Source organism: Callospermophilus lateralis, chromosome 15, assembly GCF_048772815.1.
Source record: "Callospermophilus lateralis isolate mCalLat2 chromosome 15, mCalLat2.hap1, whole genome shotgun sequence".
NCBI lineage: Eukaryota > Metazoa > Chordata > Mammalia > Rodentia > Sciuridae > Callospermophilus > Callospermophilus lateralis.
In genome coordinates, this window is record NC_135319.1 from 78408549 (window position 1) to 78436498 (window position 27950).

Sequence of the window (27950 nt, forward strand, 5' to 3'; positions counted from 1 at the left end):
AGTGCAATCAAAGGTGAACCAACTCAGGACACTCACCTGGCTGGCCAGCTGGTTGGCTTTCTTGGCCCTCTGATAAGCAGGTGTGATCATGGCCGGAAAGCTCCCCTTGCCTGTCTGCTGCTCAGAGTCCTCTGGATACGCCTGTTGGCCAGAAGCCACGGCAGCATGAGAATCAGTAAGATACCGGAGGAGAACGAATCGGACCAACAGAGCTGGCTTCGAAAGAACACTAGGAGAACACTTCAATCACTTGGAATAAGTTTGAAAATGGTGCTTGAGTAACACCATCAACACCACGGAGCTCACATTCCCTAGGTCAAAAGGTATCGCCTGCAGGGTTTACACCAATTGTGGGGAGCCTGGTCCAACCCCACTGGTGTCCTTCGACTCCAAGGCTTGCTTGGAGGCAGCACAGCCATTCACACGGGAGACTTTGCGGGAACTGGCCTGCTCCAGAGAGTTCTACCGTACTGGGAGAGGGAGGGCTCACTTGCCCTCCGCCTTTTCAGATTGGATAGTTTTCCTAATAAAACATCTCACCTTAGTGATCATGTTTCTATTGCTTTCTTCCCACTCTCTAAAGGAAGAGTCACAAAGACTAACGGTATTTCCAAAGTGACTCTTCAAAGGGTCGGTGTGTGAGAGGGCCAGGGGCACGGTGTGCAAACAGCTGGGGACTTCTGCACTGGGGCTACAGATGCCTTCCCACTGGAACACTTTCTAGGGTCTCACAGTTTGGGGCGGTGGTCCTGGCTTAGCGTGGGCCAATAGGGTGACATCCCTGTGGTGGAACTAAGGAGAATCTGCTTCTTTCCCTTTTCCAGCTCCTAGAAGCTCTGATATCCCTGGGTCCCCAGCCCCACAACCCTGTAACCTCTCTCTGTCCTTACTTAGCATCTTTCCTAGAGTGGTCCCTCCTGCCTCCCTGTCATAAAGACCTTGTGGTCACATTGGGCCACCCGAGAATCCAGGTTCTTGTTGTCTCAAGACCCACAACTTAATGACCTGCAACGTCTCTCCCACATGTAAGGTGACACGCACTCAGGCTCTGGGAATTAGGACAGGGGACTGTTTGGTGGGTACAGTATTCCTCTGCTGCATTTCTCAAAACAAAGGGAGATTTCAGCCAATTGCTAACTACTTGCTAAAGCAATCACTAAGGTGATTCCTAGGGCCCTTACCTCACCAAGAGACTGTCGGGCCTCAACCATCCTTACGATTTCGGGGTCTGGCAGAGCTCCTGGGCACCAAGCATTGCTTTCCCCATATCCAGGCCAGTAGGCTCTCTGCAAAGGAAGCGCAAGATGCTACAAACACACGCCTTGCATACTTGGTTGGCAAGACCCCTCCATCCACCCCGCACTCCCAGCAGCACTCACATACGCTGTCCAAATAACATCTTCTTTCAAAACCACAAGCTCCTATTGGTATGTGAGAAGTCTTCACTAACTAGCATGTTCGTTTCCTCAGACTAAAAGACCACCTAATATCCTAAGTGATAGAAATTTGTGAAACACCCTGATGTTACAGAAAAATGTTCAAATACGACTTAACATCTTTTGCTCTTCTTTGCACTTGACTGGGCTGTGGGGAAGGAAAAGGGTAACTGCAGACAGCCAACCTGAGATTAATCAGTATTATTCAGACAAACTTCAAGAACCTACTTTGTGTTATGTGCCTACTAATAATTTTTTAAAAAGGAAAAAAAAAAAGAAGGAAGACAAAGTTTCTTTTTGAAGGTATTTACCGTTGCAGGTAAAATTAACATAGGAAAAAACAATTAGAAATCATTTATATGTAATCATGTTCTGTAAGGATGATGGACACAGTGAGAGGTTTTTAAATGTGCCTCTGTATGAGAAGGCCCCTGCCTTTGGTAGGAAGATAAAAATTTTAGCTGGACCTTCAGGGCCAAGGTCAGTTAACAGGGCAGAGGGAGAGGGAAAGGCATCTGTCTCCTCTAGGTCAGTTCCATAAGGCAGGGATGTTCACACTCCGTTATTAATGGATCCCCAGTGTCTACAACAGTGCCTGGCACACAGTAGACCCAGTAAATATTTGTTGAGTGATTCCCGGGAGTATGGGCGGCCATGAAGGAAAGTAGAAGGCAGGTGGAAAAGACCCAGGAGCTGAGTTTAACTGACATGAGGGAAAGAGATAGGGAGCCAGTCGGACAGGGCAGGCTGGACAGGCTGGGCAGAACCAGCCTCTGGAAATCTGAAAAAAACACTTGAAAATATGCTCAACTGCACTAGCAAGCAGCAAAATCTCGATTAAAACAAAATATAGATGGTCAAAATATCTGGTAAAACCAAGTATTGGTGAGAGTGTAAGAAAACGGGTCATAGTCTGCCTGTGGGAGAATAAATGCACAACTGTTTTAACTCTGAAAATTAAAAAGGCACGCACCCTGGACCTAGCAACCTTATTTTCATTATCTATTCTATAGAAACACTCCTTTGTATCCAAAAGAGGCCATGAAAATGAGTGTTCATTGCAACTCTGCAAAGGGAAAATATCCCTGCCCATCAATAGGATGCCGTGGTACAAGCCTCTGACCCATGCACCATGCTACACCAGTCCACCACAGCTTGAAAGGCTGCCAATGTGGAAATGTCTCCAAGATATCTGTTGAGTGTGAAAAACAATGCATGTTGTTTCATGAGAAAATAAACATAGGCCTTTCAAAAGAAACGTGTGTGAAACTATCAATAAAAATAATAATAGCCAATATTTATTTTATCTACCACTGTCCTGATATTTTTGTAGGTATTTTGTCTTAATTTTCACAATAGGCTCTGTGAATTAGGAAGTTTCTGAAGTTCATTTTACATATCAGAAAACTGAAGCAAAAGAGTGTTTAAATAACTGAGTCAAGGTCCTTCAATAAAGATAGGTATGTTCAAATGTAAGTAGTTGAAAGTCAGAGAAGTGATAGGCAGATAGCTAGATGATTGATAAAGCTAAATGATTGATAGATAGAAATAAATAGAAAATAGGTAGACAATAAATAGCTAGATGATGACTAGAGATAGGTAACTGACAAATCACATACGTAAACAAAAAATAAAGTCAAGTCTAGGGTATCCAAAAAGTGAGTACAGTGGGTTCTTCTAAAGTGAGGGAACTGGATCAGAGGTGGTGGGTAAAGGGTTAACTTTGCAGTGTATGATTTTTTTATAATAAGAAAAATGCAAGTATCATGCGTGTAGTTAAGAATAGATGGCTGAGGGATTCCGAAACGAGAGGCTGTCCACAGAGAGGGTGGTGGGACGAGGAAGTCGGGAACATACAAGAAGCCGCGTGTGACCAGCGTGGGCACAGGAGGCCGGGGAAAGGCGAATGTGCACGAGGCACAGCCATCGCAGGAGGCCCTCACAGAGGTCCAGGTAGAAATGATGAGGATCCGAGGGGAGAGGGTGGCCTGGAGGGAAGGGCGGGGGCAGAGGGGAGGACCAGAGGAAGAAAGGGCAGCGCTGGTTGCAAGCCGGGGGGTGTGTGGAGGGGGCTATTCCCAGGGACAGGAACTTAAGGTTGGAGGGACAAGAACTTGGACTGGAACAGACACAGTTGAAGTGCTGCCAGGCATTGATGGAGGTCTCTTTCATAGCTGGTTGAATTTACAGAAAGGACAAAAGAAAACTTAACTGATTTTCTGTAGAAGTGATATTGCTATTACTACTGCTAACCATCATCATCGCCATCATCCAACTCATTTGCATAGCCTGCCATTTCTCTTTTTTCCCAAGCCCGCCATCGCTCCTCTCTCACCTCATTCACCAGCGGTTGCCTGTGAGGTGCATCGGGTCCATCCTTGGATTTCATGTCCCAGTGAAAAACCGATCTAAACTGCTCACCATCTTCTTGGTCATGGATCTGCATGAACATGGTGAAGATGAACATGGTGAAGATGTTGTTGGTAACATTTCCATTCAGAGAAGAGTAAGAAAATAAATAAATAAATAACGCGGAGCTAAATTGAGGGGGCTCTTTCCCAAGTCTTGACCGTAAAGCATCTTCCCCGCACCACAAGGCACACTGCGCCGCCCATCTTGCTGTGATCTTATCTGTGCCACCAGCTAGGTGGCACGTATTGGGCTCCTGCTCTGTGCCAAGCTGTGTTGAGCAGGATGATTAACAAGACTGAGGTAAAGTCTCCATGAGCTTAACACACAACACATAGTATTCAGGTTGGGGTGACCTCTGAAAATGTTGGACAACAGAGTAATGTTCTTTGCTTCATTCTGTGTGACCATCACCCAAGGAGTTCACTAAAACGCTGGCTCACCAGTTTCATGGGAGTATTTTATTTCCTCATGGACAATTTTACCTCTAACATCTCACTCTATAACATACTTTGAGCTGATTTTTGTGCACAGGTGTGAGATAGGAGGCAAGGCTCATTTTTTTTCCATACAAATATCCAATCTCTCCAGTATTTTCTTGGAAGATCATTCTTGCTACATTAAATCGCAGTGGTGCCTCTGTTGTCATTTGAGGGACCAATTCTAAGCAGAGCAATTTCTGGGCCTTGTATTCAAGACAACCCTGGTCTTTCCATTTTTGTAACAATTATCCACTGAATGAATGAGTACGGCTTTTATAGTAAATCTTGATAACTTAGGATAACCTAAGTCCTTCAATTTTGTTCTTCAAGACTTAGAATCAGTCTGCCAGTGTCTACAAAACACTCCATGATTTTTTATTGAAATGGTACTGCAAGATGTAGCAGCACAGATGGCACAGACACACGTATCTCAGTTTGGTCAGGACTGACACACTGTCAACATCTTCATCACTTCGGGTAGGCAAAGATTTCTTCAAGAAAACATGGAAACTAACCACAAAAGAGAAACTTGGGTCTTAGGTCCAAATGAAGGTAGCCCAATTTATTAGGTCTGAGATAGATAGGCCCAGATGTCTGCAATTCTTAAAAGCTGAAGTTTAAATCCTTAATGTTATAGATAACGAGGAAACAGACCTGGAGGAAAATACACCCTCAGGGATCCTAGTTTCCCATCAAGGGAGCTTTTTCTTGCCTGACTTTCCCGGCCTGCTACTGCCTACTGCTGCTTCACGCCGCTCCAAGGTGCATATTGTTAAATCCGTAAATGCTGACACCTTTACCGGCTGCCTTCCGAGTATTTGAAGGAAGTACCATGAGCATCACATAGACTTAAGGCAGGGTTTCTGATATTTTGGGGGGCCCATTAAATCTTTTTTGTGGGGAAACTTCTTGAGCATTGCAGGGCATTCAACAGCACCCCTGGTTTCTACCCACCAGGCGCAGTAGTTGCCCTTCCCAGCTGTGACAATCACAATGTCCCCAATTCCACTGAGGATGGACAAGGGGAGAGCCATAGTGTGACCAGTAACGTCCAGCATTTAGGACTAAAGTTCATACTCTGAATAAGTGAGAACACAGATGCTTATTCTTCTAAAAATTCCACTCACACCTATCAAACAAGACATTCTGTCTTAGTAAATATTTATTTATTTTTCAAAGAAGGGCATTTTGGAAACACAGAAACGTAAATCTGCTGCAAATGCCAGCTTAGAATCTGTGCCCTCTTTTCTCCTTCACCACCATCCCTGAAGCATCGCTTTCTTTCCTCTGTTTTCTTAGCACATGCACAATGATTTTTTTAAAACTTTCATTGGAAAGTCTTTCAGAGACATGAGGGGCATAAAAAATAACCCATCACACCCCCTAGATTGGTTGCATAAAAGTCTTGTGGGAGCAGATCTGGGACCTAGAAAGGACATAGCTGACCATTTAAAATTTTCTCTGGTGGCAAAGGAGAAGAAAGGGATCTCAGTAGTCATTTGTACATACACACGCACACATGCACACACATACCATTTACACATCTGTACACACATGCACACATATACACGTGTACATGTATACCACATATGCCTGTAGTTGGTGTGTGCACATATATATACACACCACATGCACACACATACATGCAAAGGCATATACACATACATATGCACACATACACATACATACCTAGCACACACACATATATATATGCACACACAAACACCGTATACACATATGCGATAGACTTTCATATGTAGACACACATACACCCATGCACATATCCCATGTACATATATGAATGTGTGTGCCCACATATTCATACCTGCATAAACACATACATGCTCTCCCCACATACACACATATGTCCATACACACACAGTCATATAGTCACATAAATTCACACAAATAGACACGCTCAGGCCTCCTGGGATGCCCACATGACTGCCTGTGGCTGGAAGCAGAACCAGCGATAATCCTAGCCTTGAGCCAGGTTGGACCTGTCACACACAGTTAAAAGAAGAAGAGTTCAGCACTGCAGCAAAGAAAGGTAAATCCTGTGTGACCTGTTGCATGACTATAAGGTGGAACTGCCAGCTGCGGCTCGGGTAGGGTTGGAAGATGCGACACGACACGACAGTCTTTCTGTAGAGAGTGTGATACATGCAAGGGCATTCTGTAAACACATCTCCCGTTCACAACTGTAAAACATCTGGATATGTACAAACATCAACAAGTATTTTTTTGCTTCTGGAGAGTTTGCCACCTTCTAGGTAGATATGGAATTGGGCCGATGACGAGAATTCTGCAGTCAGAAAGATCTGGATTTGTACCCACCGAGCTGGATGAACCTGGGCAGGTTACTTAACCTTTCTGAGTCTCAACTTCCTCAACTGCAATATGTCACTAGTACAGAGGGTTCTCGTGAAGAATACATGAGAAAACAGAGAACTCAGCCGAGTTCCTGGCACTGTTGAAGTAAGAGCTAAATTACACTTATTGTAATTTCACATAGCTGCCCGCAGACATCAAAAGATAAAAATCAAAGTTCCAAGAGGCTTAGTGTTCTTAGTAACCTAGGACTGCTTGTGGATTTTTAAGGCTTATGGATCTTTAGAAATCAATGATGGATGACCAACTGTCTGGACCTCAGTTTCCTCACCAGTAGAGTAGGATAATAATGGGATCTACTTCATTGGTTTGTGATGTGTAGGAAGTAAATTAAGCAAGTCTATTAGGCTTGTTAAATAAACATAATGTAAACTGGCCATTAGTGTGAAGCACTTAGTGACATAAAGTTTTCCCGGAGCAGATGTAAAGAGTCACAGGGCAAGGGTGGTCACTCCATCTAATATAAATTCTCCCGATGGTGAGGCCACTGTCAGTATAAGGGGTGAGGGGTAACACCAACAAGGGACATGGGGTCAGGAGAGATTATTAGAGAGCCCTCCACCTCGCTGGTAATTTTCTAATTTTAGAAAGTTGCTAACCGCCATCCCACAGAGCTATTTCTCACCCGGCCAGGGCCAGAGAACTTCAATGATTCATCACTTTAAGAGATGCAAGAGTTCCATCAACGGCTAGTTATTTGACAAAACTTCACTGTTGATGTTTCAAAAGGGAAAAGGGGTCAGGCTCATCAACACAGCCTCTGCATCCACCTCCTGCTTCCCCTCCCAAAGCCAATCTCATTTCCAAATCCAAACATCTTTGACCTCCCCCTATCCGCAGGGGAAAGAGAGGCATAATCTCAAGCAACTAATGAAAGAGAGGTTTAAGAGTGTGAAAGTGGAAGTTTTTAATGTTCTGTACCAAAATATTACAGAGAAAAGAAAAGAAGGGCCCTTGTAATATTTTCCAACCCTGTAAATTTTGCTTTAAGTATTAAGCACTAACGTATGCAAGGCCTATTCAACTAACACCATCTGCCCAGAGCGGGTCGGACAGAAAGATTATATTAGAATCAAGGATCAAATACTGAACCCAGATTATCCTGTGTATTGGCCCCAAATGTTGAGGGAGGACAAAGAGTGACATGTGGTATTTCAATACACTTTGTATGTGACTATGGAGGAAATGAACCATCCCCTACAGAGATCCACTTAGAAACCTAACAGGTGCCTGAGCAAGGGGATTTTCTTGAAAGGCTATTTTGAAATGTAAAAATTAAGTGACTTACCCCACCCACGGCTCCTGGAATCTTCTTCGCGTTTAGATTTAATGGCGTGTGATAGACACTAGTGAACGTGTTGTTCTTGGGGTTATGGCTACAAGAATGAGATATAAATCAAAATCAGAAACGCCCCCTTATCTAAGATGATTGAATGATGATTCTTAATGGTACAGTTGTTTTTTAAAATCAGTGAATATAAAATTTAATAATTAAGTTCATAGTTTTCTGGTCAAAAAAGTCTTAAAAATAAAGCCAATTAAATTCAGCACATAATGACTTAGGATAAACTTTAATTGGTCACTTGAAAGCTTTCTAAAAAAACCTAGGAAAGGATTTGAAAGTGACTTTAAAAATCTGAAAGCGCTCTCTGCCTATCTGCTGGCAGTTAAACTGCACAACACTTAACAAGTCTATAAGAATTTTTTGTAGATAGATTTGATCTTTAAGAAATTTGGAATTCTCTATCCACTGCATAACACCGCACTTTAGATCTTTTCCGTGATTGGATGTGAGTGGACACTTTGGGGACATTGCTTGGATTTAATCGTGGAGAGCACAGGTTGCTCCTTTAGGAGACCTACTTGTCAAAAAATGAACAAAACTCAAGCGGCAGGGAAGGGGCATCAGACACTTACGCGTGACAGTAGGGCTTCTTATGGTGACTCACGAAGTTATTCACAGACAGCATCATCTTGCACACTTCACAGTGGAAACATGCTTTATGCCATATCTAGAAATCACAGAGAAGACTCAGTGATTGTTTATCCCCCACCCCAGGCTCAGGATTCCTATATATTCTAGTTTAAAGATTGAGATGTAGGAATAAAATGGTGATTAAAAAAATTAAAAACTACACACACACATATAATTATTTTATGTTAAATAAACACAATTTTTTTTTTGAGGCAACCTAGAAGACATGGAAGTGGGTAGAACCTAACAAAGGTAGAAAAATACATCTTTCTCCTGTGGTTCAGAAAAAGCCACATATCTATATGTAAGAAGACAAGTTTCCCATGTTTGTCATTATTCCCAAAGGCCAGGCTGTGGCTACTGACCTGGTCGATGCAGCTGATCTTCTCAGCAGGATACACCCCATAGCCACACCTGGAGCAGGCCTGCACGTTCATCTTGGGGTCTGAAGAATGAAGACTGCGGGCAGACAACAGGCGAGAAATCCAAGGAGAACCCCCAGGCTACTTGCTCAAGTCTCCAAAATCCCCACCACTACAAACTCCTTTGGGCTCCTTGATCCAGCTTTCAGAATCCAACGTCCACTTTCCTCTACTGACCTTCTGGTTTGAGTCAGCAGTTGGTTGGTTTTTAAAGCCACCACTTACTCAAGGGGCTATTTTGGCAACTCGCTCTCAGCACGCATGCGTCTGAGAAATAAGGTGGAGGTATTTCTAGCTGACGGGCTTCTCTAAATAGAAGAGTGAACTCACAACAGCATCATGTTTATGTGGACAGCCAAACCCTGGGGTAGGACCAGGCAGCGGGTAGTAGTGGAACAGTAGCTGTGATCACAACCCAAGAAAAGAATCTGGAGCCTATGCCACGCACCACCCGTGATCCAATTAGAAAAGCTGGCTGTAGGCATTCTGTGACTAATGCCAAGAGTCCAGCTCCCAAGAACTCAGGAAGTCAAACAGGACTGATTCACTCCCCTGCAAGGGCAGAGCTCATACGTGAATTTTAGCTTTAGCTACTAGAAACACTTAAACATCAAACATTTTTACTTAAACAACAGTATAAGTGAAAAATTAGTAAGATAAAATGTGGGGAGCGTCTAGTGGGATGCAAAATGGCAAATGAGAACTCTTAGTGCTCAGGCCTTTATAGTCTGTCCTGTTCCAAACAGGACTTTCTGCTTATTCCCTTGTGCCGTGGGCCTTCAAAAGTGTAGTTTGAGGACAAAAATCTCTCCCCCCCTCACTCTGTGACACTCTCACTGCCTTCCGTCTCAGCTTAAATGTCACCTCATCACCTTATACAAAAATGCTCCCTCACCTGCTACCACCACCCCCAAGCTCATTTACCTTCTATTCCCTACTTCAAGCTTTAGGATCTTCACTGTAGTTATTACCACCTTAAATATGAATGTATTTATTTTTAATTCGATCACCCCCATCAAAATACAAGCTCCACCAACACAGGATGTTTGGTCCTTGTTGCCATGTCTATATTCCTGGAACCTACCACAAGGTCTGATACCTAAAGAGTATGCGATAAATATTTATTGAGGCTGGACACAGTGGTGCACACCTGTAAACCGAGCAGCTTGGGAGGCTGAGGCAGGATGATCTCAAGTTCAAAGCCAGCCTCAGCAAAAGTGAGGTGCTAAACAACTCAGTGAGACCCTGTCCCTAAATACAATACAAAACAGGGCTGGGAACGTAGCTCAGTGGCTGAGTGCTCCTGAGTTCAATCCCTGGTACACGCAAAAAAATTTTTTTAAATGTTTATTTAGTTAATGAACTAAGTTAATACTCATACCACCATGCCTACAGAAGCCAGGTTTGAAGTCACAGGACCTGCCCAAATGGAGGAGAACACACCCCATCCCAAAACCCCAAACTCCTCAGACCCAGCCATCTGTTGTCTCAGGGAATTAGTAACCAGTGTTCCCAAATGTTCTGATATATCCAGAGAAGCTGAAAACATGCACTTACACACAAAATTACCTCTTTTATATAACAAAAATGGGCATAAAACAATTAAACAGGGCCATAGGTAGTATCTTTCTGGCAGGCTACCAATTAGCAACCTTTGATCTCAATGCTCTGAGATTAGGCTGGGTGTCACCAGGTCAGGTGGAGAGAGATCAATAGTATTTTTGTGTGACATTGGGACATTCACAGGAGAGAAAGTAAGTGAAGAAGAGTAATGTTCCTATGAGAACAGGCAAGTTTCAAGTTCTCCCCTGTGGGCACAAAGCTGCTGTGTGCACCATGGGAAGGGGACCCATCAGGGACTCCAGGATGCTCAAACTCTCTTGAAATGTAGCTTGGGTAAGTGATGAGGCAGCAGGGTTGCCACGAGCCAGAGTAGATGCGAAATGCAACTCCAGATGTTTTGCTCTCCACCAGATTTACCAAGTCTTACCTGGCTATGGAGTGGGAGCCCCCAAATCACTGAGAATGCACTTGCCCCCAGTCTGGGGGCCTGGGGGACTGAGAAATCAGGGTCGACTGCATTCAAGGAAAAAGCCGTGAAACATTTTTTTCCTTGCCAAAGGTGGTGATGCAGCCCACAGCTGTCACCACTTCTCGGTCACACTCAGGAAAACACGGATGCTGCAAGACAGCTGCTTAAGTTGACTTGCTCTGTCACTTCTGCTCTGCAAGATGTCAGAAATCAAGAGGAGAAACCCCCATCAAACTGGAAACGGGATGGTTGCCACTCACCGCCAGGCAAGATAGACACAGCCCACCTGTCGGGCTGATGCTGTGCTTTGGATGTGACCAAGTTTCATGTGCTGGAAACTTCATCCTCTATGCCACAGGATTGGGAGGTGGGCCTAATGAGGGGTGATTGGTGGATTAATGTCACCGCCTGAGTGATCTGCTCCCTCTTGCCCTCTGGCTTCTGTCATGAGATGACACAGCCTTCAGGCCTTCCAACTTCAGGGTGTCGGACTTCCCAGCCTCCAGAACTGTGAGCCAAATTCATTTCTGTTCCTTACAAATTACTCAGTCGTAGGCATCCTGTTACAGAAGTAAAAAAACCAGACTAAGACAACAGACACTGTGTGTGGAACATGCCCCTCTCCCATTCTGCACAGCCCCCTCCCTTCCTGGGCCTCCATCCCTCCCCTTTGACACAGGTTACAGCAGGCCATTGGAGACTCAGTCGATGAGCACACCAAGGGCTCCTCTGGCCACAAGGATTGGTTCAAACAACACGTGGCCTTAGCCTGGATTCTCCAGGACACCAGAGCCTGAGGTCAAGGCTTACGTGGCAAGGACTTTACGATGCAGTGTAGTCCAGGGCGCAGGAATAAGTGGGTAGGAATGAATGAGGGACATGGACAGTATGAGGTTGGGTTCTCAAGGTGACCAGCACCTGCTACAAGTTGAGTATCCCTCATCTAACATGCCTGGGAACAGAAGTGGTTTGGATTTCAGAGTTTTTTTGTTTTTGTTTTGTTTGTTTTTGTTTTGGAGTATTTGCATATACATAATGAGATATCTTGGATTGGGGAAGCAAATATAAACATGAAACTCATTTATGCTTCATTTATACCTTATACACATGGTTGGAAGATAGTTTTATACATTTTTTTAGATTTAGTTTTTGAACCCAAGACCTCACATGTTTGGCAAGTGCTCTACCACTGAGGCACGTCCCCAGCCCTACACAATATTTTAAATCATTTTGATCATGAAACAAAGTTTCACAGAGTAAAATTTTCTATTCATGGCATCATCTTAGTGTTCAGTTTCCTGTTTGGGAATTTTGGATCAGGGATGCCCAATATGTGTAAGCTATATTAGGTCACTTGATCTCTATCTTCTGAGACCACATAAATGATTGCTGCCCTGGAATATCTGCGAGAGGAAGGAAGAGGAAAAACTAGTCTGTGATCGGCTCCTATCTCCTGTTGGTGAAAGATTTTGAGCATTAAGTCCTTTATTCTTCATGCGGTGTATGTGTCCAGGGAGTCCCAGAGCCTGTCATGTCTCAGTGTCAATGGGAAAACCCCAACAGCAGCAGAACCCTAAAGACACTGTGGTTTGTGCCCATGAGAAGATGCCAGAGCCCTCCTAGAGCTGGGTGCCACCAGTGCAGCTGGGTTGGCATAAGTAGGCACAGGGCCATGACAGGTGAAGCCAAGTGGGTCTGAAGGAACAGCTGAAAGGCATGTGAACTGTCCCATCAGCAGAGTCCAGGATGGGGGCCTGGGGGTGGATCAGGTAGAGCTTTGTGGAGCCTCCATCTGGATGCTTCTGTCGCACCACCCCATGTTGCTTTGGCTGTTTTAAGTCTTGGCTCAGGGAGCTGGTGATCAGTGAAAAGCCGAACAGCCTTTTGTTCCACGTGAATGACTGCTGCATTCATGGGGCACTCGGTTTCCCTTTGAACTTAAATGTAGTGTTCCCTGTTTACCTCTTGATAAATAAAAGAGCGGACCCCTTGCATCAGCTGGTCAAGATCTTTTTGTGTCTTGATTGTGTCATCCCAAGCATGAGGCGATTCTTCCCAGCTCCAAAGTCATTTCCTGCACTCTCAGGACTGCATCTGTGGCCTGGTTTTGGAATTACAGAGGTGACAAGGGTCAAGTGAGGGGACAGCTACTGACCCCTCATTCTATCACTGCTGCTCAGGATAGACTGGGGCTGTTCCATGCCAGGAGTTCATGCCTGCATGAACTTCTAGCAGAGCTAGAAGCCAGAACTTAGGTATAGATAGCTTGTTTGGGAGGTGGTCCCATGGACTAGAGAAAGAAGAGTCATTAAAGTGAGTTTATTATGGCTACAGGCAGCTGGGGCTCAGTCTTGCTGGGGACCCTTTGGGAAAGTGTACAGAATGTGCTCAGAATCATCCCACTGAAGGATGGAGGTCTGGGAAGCTTGCCCATTCATGTCTCATGGCCCATTGCTGAGTGTTACCCCTATTCCTTTAAATCCCCCTTTGCCTTTAGAGTAGCAGGTCTGCAGGAGCTTCAGGGACTTCTTGGATGGGCAACATGCATGGAAGGAGCTAACCTTGGTGAATGGAGGGGAAGACGCATGGGGTGTTCAAGAGTCGCTCACTCAAAGAAGCTGGCCGTGGGCTGGGGAAAGGGCAGCTCTCCTGTGAGATGCAGCATGCACTCCCCATGCCGCTCTTCAGAGCCCATGGTGTCGACTCGGTTCCCTCCTCCACTCCTCTGCACCCTACAGTCAATACTTGGGGTGGAGAATTCACAAAGCAGAGCCCTGTCTCTAGTGCTCACGCTCTCTCACCTACCCTTACCCCCGTTCCTGGGCACACAGGGCCAAGGCTGAATAATAAAACCCAACTGCTGGGGCTGCCTTTTCCTGGCCAGAAGCCTACCCTGCTAAGGCCTCTCTCGTGGATGGCAGTCTTTCCCCTGTGTCTTCTCATGGTCTCCCCCTCTATGTGCTTCTGTGTCCAAGCTTCCACTTCTTAGAAAGAAAAAAGTCATATTAGGTTGGAGTCCACCCTTATGACCTCATTCTACCTCTTTAAAGACTTTACCTCCAAATACAGTCCCATTCTGAGGAATCGGGGGTTAGATAAACTCACACAAAACATAACAACGGAACATGCCACTACCCCTGGAGCTGAAATGGGAACCCAAGAAGGGTTCCATCGCCTGCCTCCCTTGTTTCCCCACCAGGGCTGAGGTCCAAACCTTGTCAAAGGGAGCACGGCTGTGACTCACTGGATGGCAGAGAAGTCACTGTGGTGTCATGCCAGTGGAACTTGCTGGAATTGCTTTCTGGAACTTTCTGGAAGTTAGCCCTCTAGATGCCAGAGAGAGAAGTTCTTGGAGAGGTGTCTCAATAGAGGTACTCTGCTACAAAACCACCTGAGGGGGTACCAGGGAAAACTGCTGGCTGTGTGGTGCTCTGCCACGAGCCACTCTATAAGAAGCTGGTGCTGAGAAGCCAGCCCCTCTGCAGGCACACACCAGGCAGAAAACCAGGAAACAAAGCTTTTTCCACCCGCGATGTCTCTCCAGCGCCCCCTACAGACAAAGTTTAACAAAGGGAAACTACTAAGGGCCCAGATAAATTTTCACAGAACAGACAAAAAGGATGATTTGGAAGTTGAGAGGCCATTAGTTGATAACAATTACAACATGAATTGCTCCTTTAGGGAAGAGTTTCTGCCTGAGCTTCCCATGCTCCACACGTGGCAGAAACCTGCTGGTGCAGAGCCCGGTATTTCCTTTTTTAATTTTTTTTTTTTTTTTAGTTTTTTTTTTAGATGGACATGGACACAATATATTTATTCTATTTATTTATTTTTATATGGTGATGAGGATAGAAGCCAGTGCCTCACACTTGCTAGGCCAGTGCTTTAATAGTGAGCCACGACCCCAGCCTGAGCCTGGTATTTCTGAACATCTTGGGACATCCTTCAGTGGGGGTCCTATGTTAAGTCATGGTTGGCCTGAGCTGGAGAGAAGTGGAGAAGGAATTGTTGGTGCCCTCCTTGGGGTGCTATGCCCAGCAGGTAGAGACAGAGAACTAGTGGACAGCCTGGTCAGCAGAACAGAGGGCTGGAGGGAAGGCCCAGAGGGACCTGCCCAGGAGCAGCTGCAAGGACAGCCCTTGGGAAACCATCCAAACAGAAGGGGCTGGGAATGTTTTGAGAGCGAGGGGCGGGAGGTGCATGCTATCCTCCTATCATTATAGAAAGGAAGCATGAACAATTACATGACAGGGGCTGGGGGTGCAGCTCAGGGGAAGAGTGCTTAGGACCAAGACTTGGGTTTCATCTCAGCACAACAAAAGAAAAAAAATTAAATAAATTGTTAAAAATGATATGGTCCAAGGCTGGAGACACCGAGGAGGTATATTCAGAAGACAGTATTGTGTGGATTCAAAATGTCAGTACACTTAAGGAAACATTCAAAATGGTTTCTTCCCTTCCAACTTTCTGTGACTTTGCTTACTGATACTGTGATAATCCAGCCTGAGAACAATAACACTGGAGTTTCACACACCTACCCACAATAAAGTACCGGGGGGTTAGAAAAGTTCCCCTTTCAAGCCACCTCTCCATTTGAACCAGCTATGAATTCCTGGTGGCCAATGCAATGTAACACTTATGGTGCAGCTTTCTTGGGGGTGGAAAATTCACTGTTTTTCTAGGCATCATGATCCTGGTTCTGCCACTAGCAAGCTCGAGTGTGGGCAGCTTCTCTGCCTGATTGCTCATTATCAAATGAGCAGAGATTGTTATGTGGCCTTCTCACTCCTAGCATAGTTTCACTGTATTTCAGAAAACCCTCCAACATCCTAGCTTTGCAAGTTACATACATCAGAGAAACTTACCTGCTTTATCAACAGGATCCTTCATTTTTCAAATGATTCACAACCAATTTTTTTTAAATAAAATTATCTTAGTATCTAAAATGGTTTACCTCCAAAACTTCAGGAACACTGGTATTAAATAAGAACTCAGGCACCTGTATTAGGAATCATGTTAAGTGCCTATTAAAAATATGTGGGAATTTAGGAATGTACAGGAGTTGATCAATTATAATTATTCCCTTACTCTTACTCCAGTCTTTCTTGAAACCAAGTGATCTTACCTGGTGAAATTTTAGAGATAATACTGACGTTTCAGGCACAAGGAAGAGAGAGCCGGCAAGCAAAATCAGCTGAGGTTATTGCCTGATGTCAACCAAAAGGGGAAAGAGGGCGTGTGTTGGAGGGTCTGGGTGGAAGTCAACCTCTCTGCATTGGGCTAACTCACGGTCACACACCCACTGCTGGCACTTGGGGGCGCTCCGTAAACACTTCTTGAACAATATCTAGGCAAACTGTCTGGATTGCGAGGTGCTAACTTGCTGGAGAGAAAAGCGTCCGCGGGAAGGAGGGCGCCCTCACGAGTGGAAGCGACCTCGCAGCTGGCCCAGGGGCTCGGTCTTGGGGGAAGGTAACAACATCCTATGAGGCGCAGAGCCCCTGGGGATGCGAACTGCACATGCTGGGGTCAAGGGTCTGGCCAGGAGAGGAGCCCTCCGGCTTTGGGAACTGAGCCTTCAAGTTGGTGCAAAGGCCCTGGTAGAGGTACAGACTGGAGGCAGGGTAGGAGGGGGTGACAAGACAGAGTCCCCATCGCTGCGAGTCAATTTGAGCGCGGGTGACTTTGCAGAATGTGCTTTCCGGGGAACTGCGCACGCGGCGGGATCCTTTAGAAGTCTGCAAACTTCGTCCGGCACGCTTTCCGGTGCGTGCGGCCAAGTTGGCCCGAGACGGCGCGGGGCGGGGGATGGCGCGGGACCACAGTCGCAGGGCGCGCTCTCCCGCGCGGCCAGCTTTGCAGAGGGCGACCTCCCAGGACAGTGCGCATGGTGGTCGGGGCCACTTTGCGGGTGGTCGACTGCGCTACGCGCTGTGCCAGAGCTGTTAGCGCGACGAGGGGCCGTCCTCCGCCAACTTGGCGCAGCGCACCGTCCCAGGCGCGGCGCACGCGGCCTGGCCCGCGGCCGGGCCCGGTTCCGCGTCCTGTCTGGGCGGCTCCGCCCCCTAAAACTTGGAACTTTTACTTTCGCTTTCGCGAAAGCGGCCCCAGATCCTAGCAGCCGTGGGACGAGACCGCTGCAGGTTCTGGCCGCCGTGGGAACGGTAACCGCAGCCCCCGCCGCCGCTCGCGCTCCGCAGCCCTTCCGCCGCGCGCTTCCTGCCGCCGCCCGCCGCCCTGCCCTTCTCCCCCCTCCCGCCCGGGTCCCCTCGCTCCGCCCGCCGCGCTGTGGGAACCGGTTTTCTCGTGCGGAGTGGCCCAGACCGCGGGCGCCGAGTCTGGGGAGAGGGAGAGCACTCTCCACGCCCCCTCCTGCTGGCTTTGCTGAGCTTCCCGTCCCTTTTCTCCTAGAGCCTGGGGCCTGGGGACGCTGCATTCGGGATGGGGCGGGGAAGGAGGGGTGGCTTGGAAGGGAAGGAGGGAGGGCTCCCTGGTCAGACTGGTCTGGGTTCCAGTTCCCACGCCGCAGGTTTCCGGCCGTGGGACCTTGGCCCTCTCCGTGCCTCGTCTGTTAGGTGGAATCGCAGCGATCCCGGGCGGATTGTCGCTGTGCGGATGCAGGAGGGGATGATGGTGCCCAGCAGCCCTCTGTCAAGGTTAAGAATGCTGACGCTCAGCTCACTGTTGGGCTACCCTTTGCTGCAGGGCTCTTGGAGGTATCTTGAGGGGGTGAAAAAGAGCCAGGTGACACTTGGCCCTATGTGTGGACTCTTGCGTCCTTTCACCTTTGAATTCAGCTTTCCAATTTATAAGGAAGTAAAATTGCTTGTAGATGGTTTGGGTGGATTATTCCCAGTCCTCTTCCCATGAACTCCTGCGCTGGTTGACGTGGCCTGATCTTTGTGTACTCTCAGACTGTTTCCTCCTTCAGAGTCTGCTCAGCCTGACCCTCCTCCTCCTCCGTGCTGCTATTGCCTAGGTATACAGTCCACTTTCTGCCACATGCAAACTGTGTGGCTTTGGACAGCATACTTAACCTCTCTGAAGTTTCTTAGGCAAGACAAGGGTCAAGTTTCCTGTCTCCTAGCAATGTGTGAATGTCAGGTGACATAGTGGAGCACTTGAGTGCCAGGCAGAGCCCAGCTTTCTCCCTCCAGAGATTGGAGGTGAGGAGGTCACCAGGACTTTTTCTCTTTGGACCCTTTAGGAAGAATGTCTTCATTGGGGCAAGAAGTGGGATGCAGATTGTGTGATGTCACCTGGCAGGGAAAGCAGCTGCTATTTAGTCAGTTTCCCAACTTCTAGGGGGGGAAAAACACAACGGTTCACGTAATAACTGGGAGTAATTCCCCACCCAGCTCTGTACAGTTGCCCCAACTTGTGCGCACCTGTTAAGCCTGTTTAGAAATCGCTATAGGAATCTTTTTTTTTTTCCAGTCTCCACAAAAGCTGTTTTAAATATGGGTGTTGTTTTAAAATATCAGTGGAGTCTGACATTGAGTGTTCTCTCAGTCCTGGGGACAGAGGTGATAATGGAGAATATTTGTAAATATTCAGCGTGCGCCATGCCTTGTCTCTTTAGTCCTCATAGCTGCCTGAGACTTAGGCATCTCCGTTTCCCATTTTACAGACCAGGGTGCTGAAGCTCAGAGGCTGAGTACTTGTTCCAAGGTTCTGTGGCCGATACACACAAGAGCTGATTCAACCCCAGTTCTGCTGGTGGCCACACCTGGGCTCTTAACCATCCTCCTGGGTCCCTTTGGTCCAGTTGTTTGATATGCAGTTTATTCAGTTAATCTATAAAGAAATATGTATTGGGTGCCTGCCAACTTTCAGTGATTAAAAAAAAGGCTAAGGTGTGCTCCCAATCTGCATACAGGTACAGTCCTGGTGAGTTATGGCAATAATAACAACTAAGACTTATGTAACTGGCGTTGTTGGTGCTTTGGATGTGTATTAGTCAATTTTTTTTACTATAATGGAATACCTGAGATTTGTCCCTTTATAATGAAGAGAGGTGTATTTAGCTCACAGTTCTGGAGGTTCAAGGGTATGATGCCAGCCCAGCATCAGCTCACCTTTGGTGAAGGCCTCATGATGAATGCCACCACAGTGATAAGAGCACATGCCAGAGAAAGAAAGCATGTTGTAAGACAGGAAGCCAGAGCAGCCAGGGAATAGCCAGGCTCATTCTCTAGAGAATGAACTAAGGTTCCTACAAGAGCTACCTTAATCTCTTCCAAGGGGTGGGCTCCTCCATCAAGACCTAATAACCTCCTGCAGGGTTCCATCTCTTAAAAGTTCTGTTGCCTCTCATAGTCCCCGTTCTAGGGATCAGTCTTCCAACATGTAAACCCCTGGGGAACAAACCACATCCAGGCCATTAGCAGTAGGTACCGTCTATTAAATCATTTAAAGAAACATTAGACCCGGTTCACAGTGGAAGAAGCCGTGTTCCTTGAATGTCTGCGCTTTGCAGCCTTGACCCTGAAACTGGGCCAGATACGAGAACGTAGTGCCAGGTGCGCCCTCTCCAGGAAGCACGCAGAACTGAGCCCAGCCTGAGTTTTCTCTGTGGGTGGTGAGAATGAAAGGAAGCCAGGGGTCAAAACCAGGGGTTGGCGTGCCTGGGAAGAACCCCACCAAGGTCAGGAACCGCACCTTGGGCCCTTTGGGTGTTTCCAGCAATCAAGCCCAGCCTGGTAGAATGAGGAAGAACTGATGCTGAGCCTTGCAGATTCAAGAGTCCAGTCCACCACTAACTGAAGTTGTTAGCAGAAAGGCCCGCCACCCTCAGCTGAGGTCAGAGTCAGCCAGAGGTGATGCTTAGGCCTCAGAAAGAAGGTCTCCTAGCCCAGTGAGTGGAGGGAAAGCTCCCGCCACGGAGCTGTAACGCCCAGCCTAATTCTGCTTCTCTGTAGCTGAGTCCCAAGCCCTCTCCCTGAGGCTGGGAAGGGGGGGGACTTTAAGCTTTGCTCCTGGATGGAACCTACAGCCGTTTAAGGAGCACAGAGCTCCCTCTGCCTGTGCCCCCTGCCCTGCCCTCCGCTTCCCCTTTCAGATCTCAGTCCCTGGAGAACTTTCCCTCACTCCTAGTTGGCTTACCACTGTGTGGCCACTCAGCGCTTGCCTTCCTGTACCTACCACAGTTGCAGGTCAACATTTGAGCCATCTGTCATTGATGTCTGTCCTTCAACATGGCAGGACAGGGTCCCCCTGCTCACAGGTGTGTCCCTGACTCCTAGACCAGGCCTGGGGCTTTGGACTCCCAGAAGGTATTCACTGAATGAGTAACAGGGAGTCAGGGAGTCTCCAAGATTCTCAGCTTTCCTGATAATATTAAATATAAATGTTTGATTTTTTTTAAGAGATATTTTGGCTTGAGGGATTTTCTTAAAAAACAAAACAAAATACTTTTTTATGGTATAACTGATGTGGAAAAATTGTGTGTATTTAATATACACTTCTTAAGTTTGTGGATAGTATGGGTGTCCATGAAATCTCACCACCATCAATACCCCATCACCTTCTAAAGTCTCACCGCCCTCGACACTGCCCAGCTGACTCTCAGGTCAGCCAGAAGGTAGCTCACAATGACACTTGGAGCTCCAGGCCAGCAGGCCGTCACTTGGCCTCTGTGGACATCCCTCTCTGAGCTGGATTCCTTCTCCCCACCTCCAGAAGTCATTACTTGTGCTCTGGAGCACAAAATGTTCTGTAGAATGATGTCTTCTTGTCTTCCAGCCATCCAAGCCAGCCTTGGAAGGGGAGAGCATTGTCCTCAACTAATTCTTTTCCCTGGGGGATTCGTTTCTTCCAAACTTCCACTCCATATCCATTTAATAAGCACCTTCTGTGTGCCAGATGCCTTTGACAATGAAATTATATTGCCCTTCGGACCCAGGCTATTAGCAGAGTGCAAATCAGCAAGACCAAGACAAGGGCTTTGGAAGGTATGAGCACGGGGTAAACAGCCAGGTAGTAAATATTTTTGGCTCTGTGGACCATAGTGACTCCACTCTGCCTGCCGAGAAAACAGTCACAGATAATGCCAGTGAACCCGCTGGGCTGCTTTCCACAGGAACTCTCTATATTCGCGAAAACGGGTGGCAGGCCGTAGGTCAGGAAAGCCCTTAAAGCCCAAGGAGACAGGCTAAGAGCTAAGCTTGCGGACACTGCAGATCTCTTGACAATTCCTGAACAGGAAAGTGATCTGATAGAAATCCCTCTTGGTAGAGCACTGTAAAATCATCAGAAACAGAGGACTTGGTGGCTTCCAGGTGCTGGTGTTCTTGAACTGTGTTTGAGCCACAACAGGCAAAGGATGAGCACGCTATGACCTGCCAGGAATTGTGGTGAAGGTCCCGGTTGATAGAAACCTCCCATGATTGACTGTATGCACTGGACAGTGAACAGACGCTGTGAAGGCTGAGAGTCTTCCTGTGGGCAAGGCAGGGCTTTGAGTCCTTTGCTGCTCTTTGCTGTGTCTCTGGAATGAGGCCTGGAATAGACTTGGCACTGGTGTAGTCATTCTGGAGCTTAAATATGCAAACTGCTCACCCCTAGGCTTAATTGGAAACAGTGTCACCTAGTGAGTATCATTTAAAAACATCACAAGGCCAGCAATGCCACTGAATACCAATTGCCTGGTTTTTTTTGTTTTTTTTCCCCCTCAGATGGCAGATGATGGGGACCACGCTGGGGAGCTGGGAGCCGGGGATTCTGCAAGGGCAGACGTCGTGGATGCTAGGCCAGACCGGTCCTCCTTTGTCTCATCCGTCTTCCGGTAAGTTTCCTTCCTTGCTGAGTTCATCAGGAATCCCCAGCCACTTGAGCCTGCCACCCTCTGCCATCTCCACCCACCCATGAGGAGGGGACATTTAGGAAAGGAAGCTCATGCTGTGCATTAGAGGTTTGCATAGGATCTTGTGGATTGTATGTCGCAACACCAGGGTCCCTTGTGCACCCTCCTGTCTCAGGAGTTGGGGGACCAAGGTATAGGGGTCTCCTGCTCTGTAGCCTTGTGTCTGGGGGAAGTTCCCAAGAATGAGGGGCTGTTCTCATCAGAGGTGACATGCAGGCACCTGCAGGGCGGAACTGGGGCTGCTGCTGCCGGTTGGGAATGGACTCAAAGGCAGGGCCCAGGAGCCAAGGGACGGCGGTGCTGGGGGACAACTTCCTGCCTGGTGCCCTGGAGGACAGTGCATGTTCTGGATGACTGTTCCCATCTCTTCCTTCCTTGAGCCCACTTTCAAAATTCTAAATTGTACATTTACGACTAATAATAGTTTTCTTTGTTAAACTCTCGTGTGCTGGCTTGGTGGTGTTTTACCCAGGCCACATGGTCCCAGGGACAGTTCTGTTGTCCCCACCATTTAACAGATAAGGAAACTGAGGCACTAGGAGGTTTAACCGTTGCTTTTCTGATGACAGCCAATCAGTGGTGCAGCTGAGATGAGACTCTAGAAGGTTCCAGTGCAGCTACTTGAACCTTCCCCTGTGTGCGTCCATTTAGGAGCAGGGCTGCAGGAACATGGAGAGACCCTGCACTTTGATCATGGCTGGGCCACGAGCGGAGCTTCCTGACAGGAAACAGGAGCCATCGTGGGTCAGAAGCACCTGGCTTCTTTGTCCAGCAGCCCCACCCACACCCTTATCCATGGTTTTACCTTTGGAGATTTTGATTACACATGGCTAATCGTGTCTAAAATATGAAGTGGGAAATTCCAGAATAAACCATTCATAGGTTTTAAATTGCATGCCATTCTGAGCAGTCCCAGGGAGTCTCGCACTATCCCACGTGTGACTCATCCCTTTGTCCAGAGTCTGCACACTTGACCTTCCCGTTAGTGACCTGGCGGCCAGGTTGGTGATCACACCCTGGGTGGAGGTACTGCAGTGCTGTGCTCAGGTAACAAGGAATGGTGATGGCCGTGCGAGATGCCAGAGAGAAGCTGCAGAGTGCCTCCTTCAAGTGCAGAGGGTACTGAGGTCGCTCAGACCTGTGGTTAAGGATGGATCTTTGGCCGGGTGTGGTGGTGCACACCTGAAATCCCACCAGCTGGGGAGGCTGAGGCAGGAGGATCTTGGGTTCCAAGCCAGCCTCAGCAACATCGAGGCACTAAGCAACTCAGTGAGACCCTGTCTCTAAATAAACTACGAAATAGGGCTGGAGATGTGGCTCAGTGGTCGTACCAAAAGAGAAGAATATCCAGTGAAATACTTGAAAAATATAGCCCCAACCCCTGGGAACTTTCAAAAGCCGGGAGGTAAGTTGGTCTAGGCTTACCCACCCCTCAGGAAAGCTCCTCTGAGCAGCGGCCTTCAAGTGCTGAGTCATGTTGCCAAACTACCTGGTCCCTTGTATATTTTAAAGTGACATAGAGACTTTTTGTTAAGGTAGCTGTGAATGATATCTTCTACTTTTCCCATCGTTTTTGAGGATTTGGGTCAAGCAGGTTGCCTCTAAGTGAAAAGAGAAACAGGAATTGTTTAATCAACATTTCAGAAGTCTTTGTAAAGCTTTGCTAAACTCCCCAGAAATGAAGAAAAAGAATGGGCTGTGTAAACATTGATATAAAAAATATTTCTTTAAATATATCCAGGGAGATCCAAATCTATAGAGATTTAAAAAAAATGGACAACTCTCTCAACAGCGAGTTTTTATGTTGTTTCTTGTTTCCCCCTGAACTCTGGTGTTTTTTTGTTTTTAAAATTCATCCCCCTACATTTTATTCTGATATAATAGAATACAGAATACATCCCTGACGTATTTATGTGTGCCTATGTGTGGCTGTGTTCATTTTAAGACATTTTCCAGGTATTGTGAGTGTTAAAAGAAATCTATCCTAGACTGTTAACTATTTAAGCCATTATTAATTCATAGTTGATCTAAAAAAAAAAGATATTAACAAATCACTAATATTTTTAAGTAATTCCTTTCCAAAATAATTCTGAATGGAAATTGCAATGCATTCTCAACTTTTAATGAAGCGGGTGGGCTTTTAAAATTAGTTTCTAAATAAATCTTTAAATAATACTAGTTGTTGGAATAAGAACAAGTTTGATATTTCGTCTTTTTCCTATTTTTCATTTTTAGAGCTACATGTAGTGAAAAATCATGAGTGAGTTCATGGGAGGGTAGGAATTTTGTTATAGTAATGTATCTTAATTCTTCCTTCTGAGTTCTGTGCCAAAAATGACAACTCGATTTGGGTCCCTTTCAATTATGTTGAAAATAAGGAATTGGAAATTACCTGACCTACAAAGGGCTTGTTATTCAATCTTTAGAGATATTGTTCTGTTTTCAGTTTCTGGGAAGTTCTCCCAGAATGCACTCAAAACTTCCCAAACAGTTGTTTATTAAACCCACTCCCCTTTTACGTAGAGACAAACCTGTTTAATTCAAAACATTCAACAACAACAACAAAAAAGATTATTAAAGTAGCTTTAGTAAATATCTATCATTATCCTTTTAAAACAAATGTCAAGACCTGGGAGCTGTCAGCGTAACTTGCTCATTTATGGAACTGCCCCCCCCCCATGTCATCTGCACAGCCAGCTTCTGCACCCAGGTACCCTGACTGGACTTGCTTTCTATCAGGGAAGATCTGATTCCATTTTTCAGTCCAAGAAATGCTGATTAGGCATCCTGTGATGAACATACGAACATCTTGTTTCTGAATTCTAAATCCAAATTCTTGGATGGATAGATGGATGGATGGATGGGTGGATGGATGGACGGATGGATGGATGGACAGATGGATGGGGAGGGTGAAAGGAAAGGATATAAATCCCAGCCCTGTATTTACCTCCTGGAGTCAGTGCTGGTTTTGATTTCACAGACTCTAGTTCAACACTGATGAAATTTGGGGGAACAATCAGGGGATGAAAGAAGCAAGGTCATTAAACAAGAGCCAGCTTTGCTTTCACTCCATTCTGGGGTGTGTGTGTGTGTGTGTGTGTGTGTGTGTGTGTTTCAATACATAAGTGAATTTGTAACAGCTCAAGGCGGAGCCCTGAACACCCGTAATGCCGTGTGTACTTCACTCTTCTCAGACTCCTGTGTAACAGGAAGCCCCACCATGGTGCCTGATTCTAGGATATTTATGTGTCCCTTCTTAGGTGACTGGAGGTTTGGACAGCATGTAGAGAGGTTCAGGTGGGTGCAAAAGTCTGTTCTTCTTCTATGCTATGGAGGTGGGTGAATTTAAAAAGGTAGTGGTGTTTCGGACAGACCAGTTTTAGGAGAAAAACATATAAATGGAAATTGAGGATGTGTCCGTGTCTGCAGCCCCTTCTAAAGTCGCTGAGTACCCTGTTTGAAGACGTTGGCCTAAACCCTACTTTGCCTAAGTGGTTGTGATTTGTGGTGTGATTTCTGTCCCCCTCAGTCCTTACATTCTGGTCCATTGTACTTGTCTGACATCAAGTTTCTTATTATCAAAATAAGCCCCGAGTATCTTTGCAAAATATTTAAATTAAATGCCACTTTCTGAATCTGAAATGCTTATTTTAGTTGCATGAAGCATAAGACGTGCTTGTTGAATTATTAAAGAATATTGAGCTACAGTGGATGGTAATTCAATGTCTTATTCTCCCAGATGGCAAAATGTTGGTTGCTTGTTTACATCCTTTAGACATCTGACCCTCTCCACCTGTTAAGTGATAACATGACCAGGAGGAAGTCAGTTTGAATACTGCTCAATTAGGATTTATGACATACCCTGAGAATTTAGAGTTGTTATTCGATTTTTTTTAACCTCATTAAGGTGTAATTTTTTTGTCTAGGAAAGTATCAGCAACTTTAAAATTAAACACTCTAGATGCCCTTTTTGGGTCAATAATTTATTATGTCATTCATTCATGAACTATTTGAAGTGACAGAGAGCAAGTAAGTCCCTTGAGCTAAGTCCCATTGTTGACCAGCAGCTGAGCCCAGGTTTGAACCTGCATTCACCTGCCTCTCAAACTGAGCTCTCACCCAGGGCCTCTGTTGCCACCTTTATGCCCCAGGTTCTGTGTTGGCCCCAGGGCTGCAGTGGGAGCCAGAGTCATGGTGGCCCAGCCTTCCTTCCAACCCTTGCATTTGTGGAGGGAAGGCGGCCTTGGAACAAGTGATTTAGAATCAATCCTGAGGACAGTGGAAGTCACTAAAGGGTTTAAACAGTAGAGTGATTTGATCAGTTGTGTCTTTGTTATGTTCCCCAAAGGCGCATGAGCTGCAGGCCAGAATAAATCTTTCCTCTTTTAAGTTGATTTTCTCAGGTATTTTGTCACAGCAACATAAAACAGACTAACACAGCCTTTAAAAAAGTGATGCAGGAACCCTGAGCTACAGTGGAGAGGGGATCTATGGAGATGGACAGCAAACCAGGAGGCTGGGACAGCCGTCCAGGTCGAGTGGGATGGGCAGGTGAGGCAGGGCGCTCAGACTCCAGAGGTGCCGGGTAGGTAAAAGCAACAGGACTCTGTGACCAAGTGGAAGGAGAGCCTGAAGAAGAGAGATGAGGAAAGGTGGCACCTGGGTCACAGAATAGTCGTGCCCTCTGGTCATTGACATAGATCGGGATCTGAGGCACAGAGTGGGTGTCCAGCGTCACTTCAGGCTCCTGGACAATGTCAGGATTCTAACTCGGGTTGTTTATTCTGGGGCGACCTGAGATGGCATTCAGGGGCTGGTGACTTCTTCAGATCTAGGAGTTGGAGAGGCACCAGGTGTCCCACCACCAGAGTGTGGTTGGCTCCTCCGATGCTCCTTGCAGCTAGGGGCCGATGGCTTCCCTCTCATTCCGTCCCAGTCCCTGGCCCGGAATGCCCAGCACCTCCGTCGGGGAGACAGGGAGGGAGGCAGCAGGGCCCCACACCTGTTTCTAGTTCATCAACAAGACAGCCCGCCCAGCCTCCCCTGGAAACCTTGCAGGATTCTCAAAAATGAAAAGAAGCCCCCTTTGCCCAGAAGCCTGGGTAGGACTCTGGCCCTGGGTAGTTCCAGGCTCTGTCTTGACTTTTTTTCTCACGGCCACTAGGTGGCAGGACAGCATCGTTTTATTTCCATTCCAGGGGCCCTGACTGGTCCAGGCTGCTCTTGACTCTTCTTAAAATTTATATATATATATATATATATTAAAAATGTGTTCCTCATTCTCTGGTTATTGAAGATATTTAGAAAACACAGATAAAAATTACCCAAGATAGTTTAAAATTATTGTTTGTATCGGTAAAAATTTATTTAGGGGAAATAGGTATGGGTACAGTCTAAGTTCATTATGTGCCGCAGTTTCTAGCTCAAGGCCTGTGTCGTCAGTGCCCTTGAAGAGGGATCTTTTTTTTTTAACATATTTATTTAGATCTAGAGACTTACTGAGTTGCTTAGGGCCACACTGAGTTGCTGAGGCTGGCTTTGAACTCATGATCCTCCTGCCTCAGCCCCCTGAGCCAGTGGGACTACAGCATGTGCCACTGCACCTTACAAAGAAGGATCTCACTTGATGTAAAGGTGACCCTGGAGCACCTAGCACAGGTGACCTGCCACCCCCAGGAGCCATGCAGTCCCTGCACTGGATATAAAGTCAAGTGTTTATTGAATGCCCAGGCTGGGACTGCAGCTATTAACTAGGGTTCTTTAGGACACAGCCTGGTTGCTGGGGGAGGCTAGGAGGGGAGGGTAAGGTATGGAGCCGGAACTGGACCTGCACTTCTCAGAGAAACAGTGCTGGGGGTCCCAGGAGACAGGCAGAGCCCCAGGGCCATGGCAGAAATGGTGGTCAGGCTAGGCCACCGACCCAGACTCTGCTGGGGAAG

General features: G+C 46.6%; 2 protein-coding genes across 5 annotated transcripts in view; one reads left to right on the top strand and one right to left on the bottom strand.

Annotated features, from left to right (window-relative positions):
- The window catches only part of Nrap (nebulin related anchoring protein), a 71201-nt gene extending 61893 nt beyond the window's left edge, over nt 1-9308 (bottom strand). For all 3 annotated transcript variants that reach the window (XM_076835277.1, XM_076835278.1, XM_076835276.1), the window contains exons 1-6: nt 9059-9308; nt 8636-8730; nt 8007-8094; nt 3772-3876; nt 1182-1286; nt 37-141 (exon numbers count right to left, since the gene is read on the bottom strand). In XM_076835277.1, the coding sequence (XP_076691392.1) occupies nt 37-141; nt 1182-1286; nt 3772-3876; nt 8007-8094; nt 8636-8730; nt 9059-9130 (570 nt within the window). In that variant the 5' untranslated portion in view covers nt 9131-9308. The remainder of the gene's footprint in view (nt 1-36; nt 142-1181; nt 1287-3771; nt 3877-8006; nt 8095-8635; nt 8731-9058) is intronic.
- Nucleotides 9309-17183: 7875 nt separating this feature from the next.
- Casp7 (caspase 7) overlaps nt 17184-27950 on the top strand; it is a 31147-nt gene continuing 20380 nt past the window's right edge. The window contains exons 1-2 of one of the 2 annotated variants that reach the window (XM_076834242.1): nt 17184-17311; nt 21824-21933. In XM_076834242.1, coding sequence (XP_076690357.1) covers nt 21824-21933 — 110 coding nt within the window. In that variant the 5' untranslated portion in view covers nt 17184-17311. Of the gene's footprint in view, nt 17312-17728; nt 17804-21823; nt 21934-27950 lie in introns of those variants that run through there. The other variant, XM_076834243.1, reaches the window with a different exon arrangement.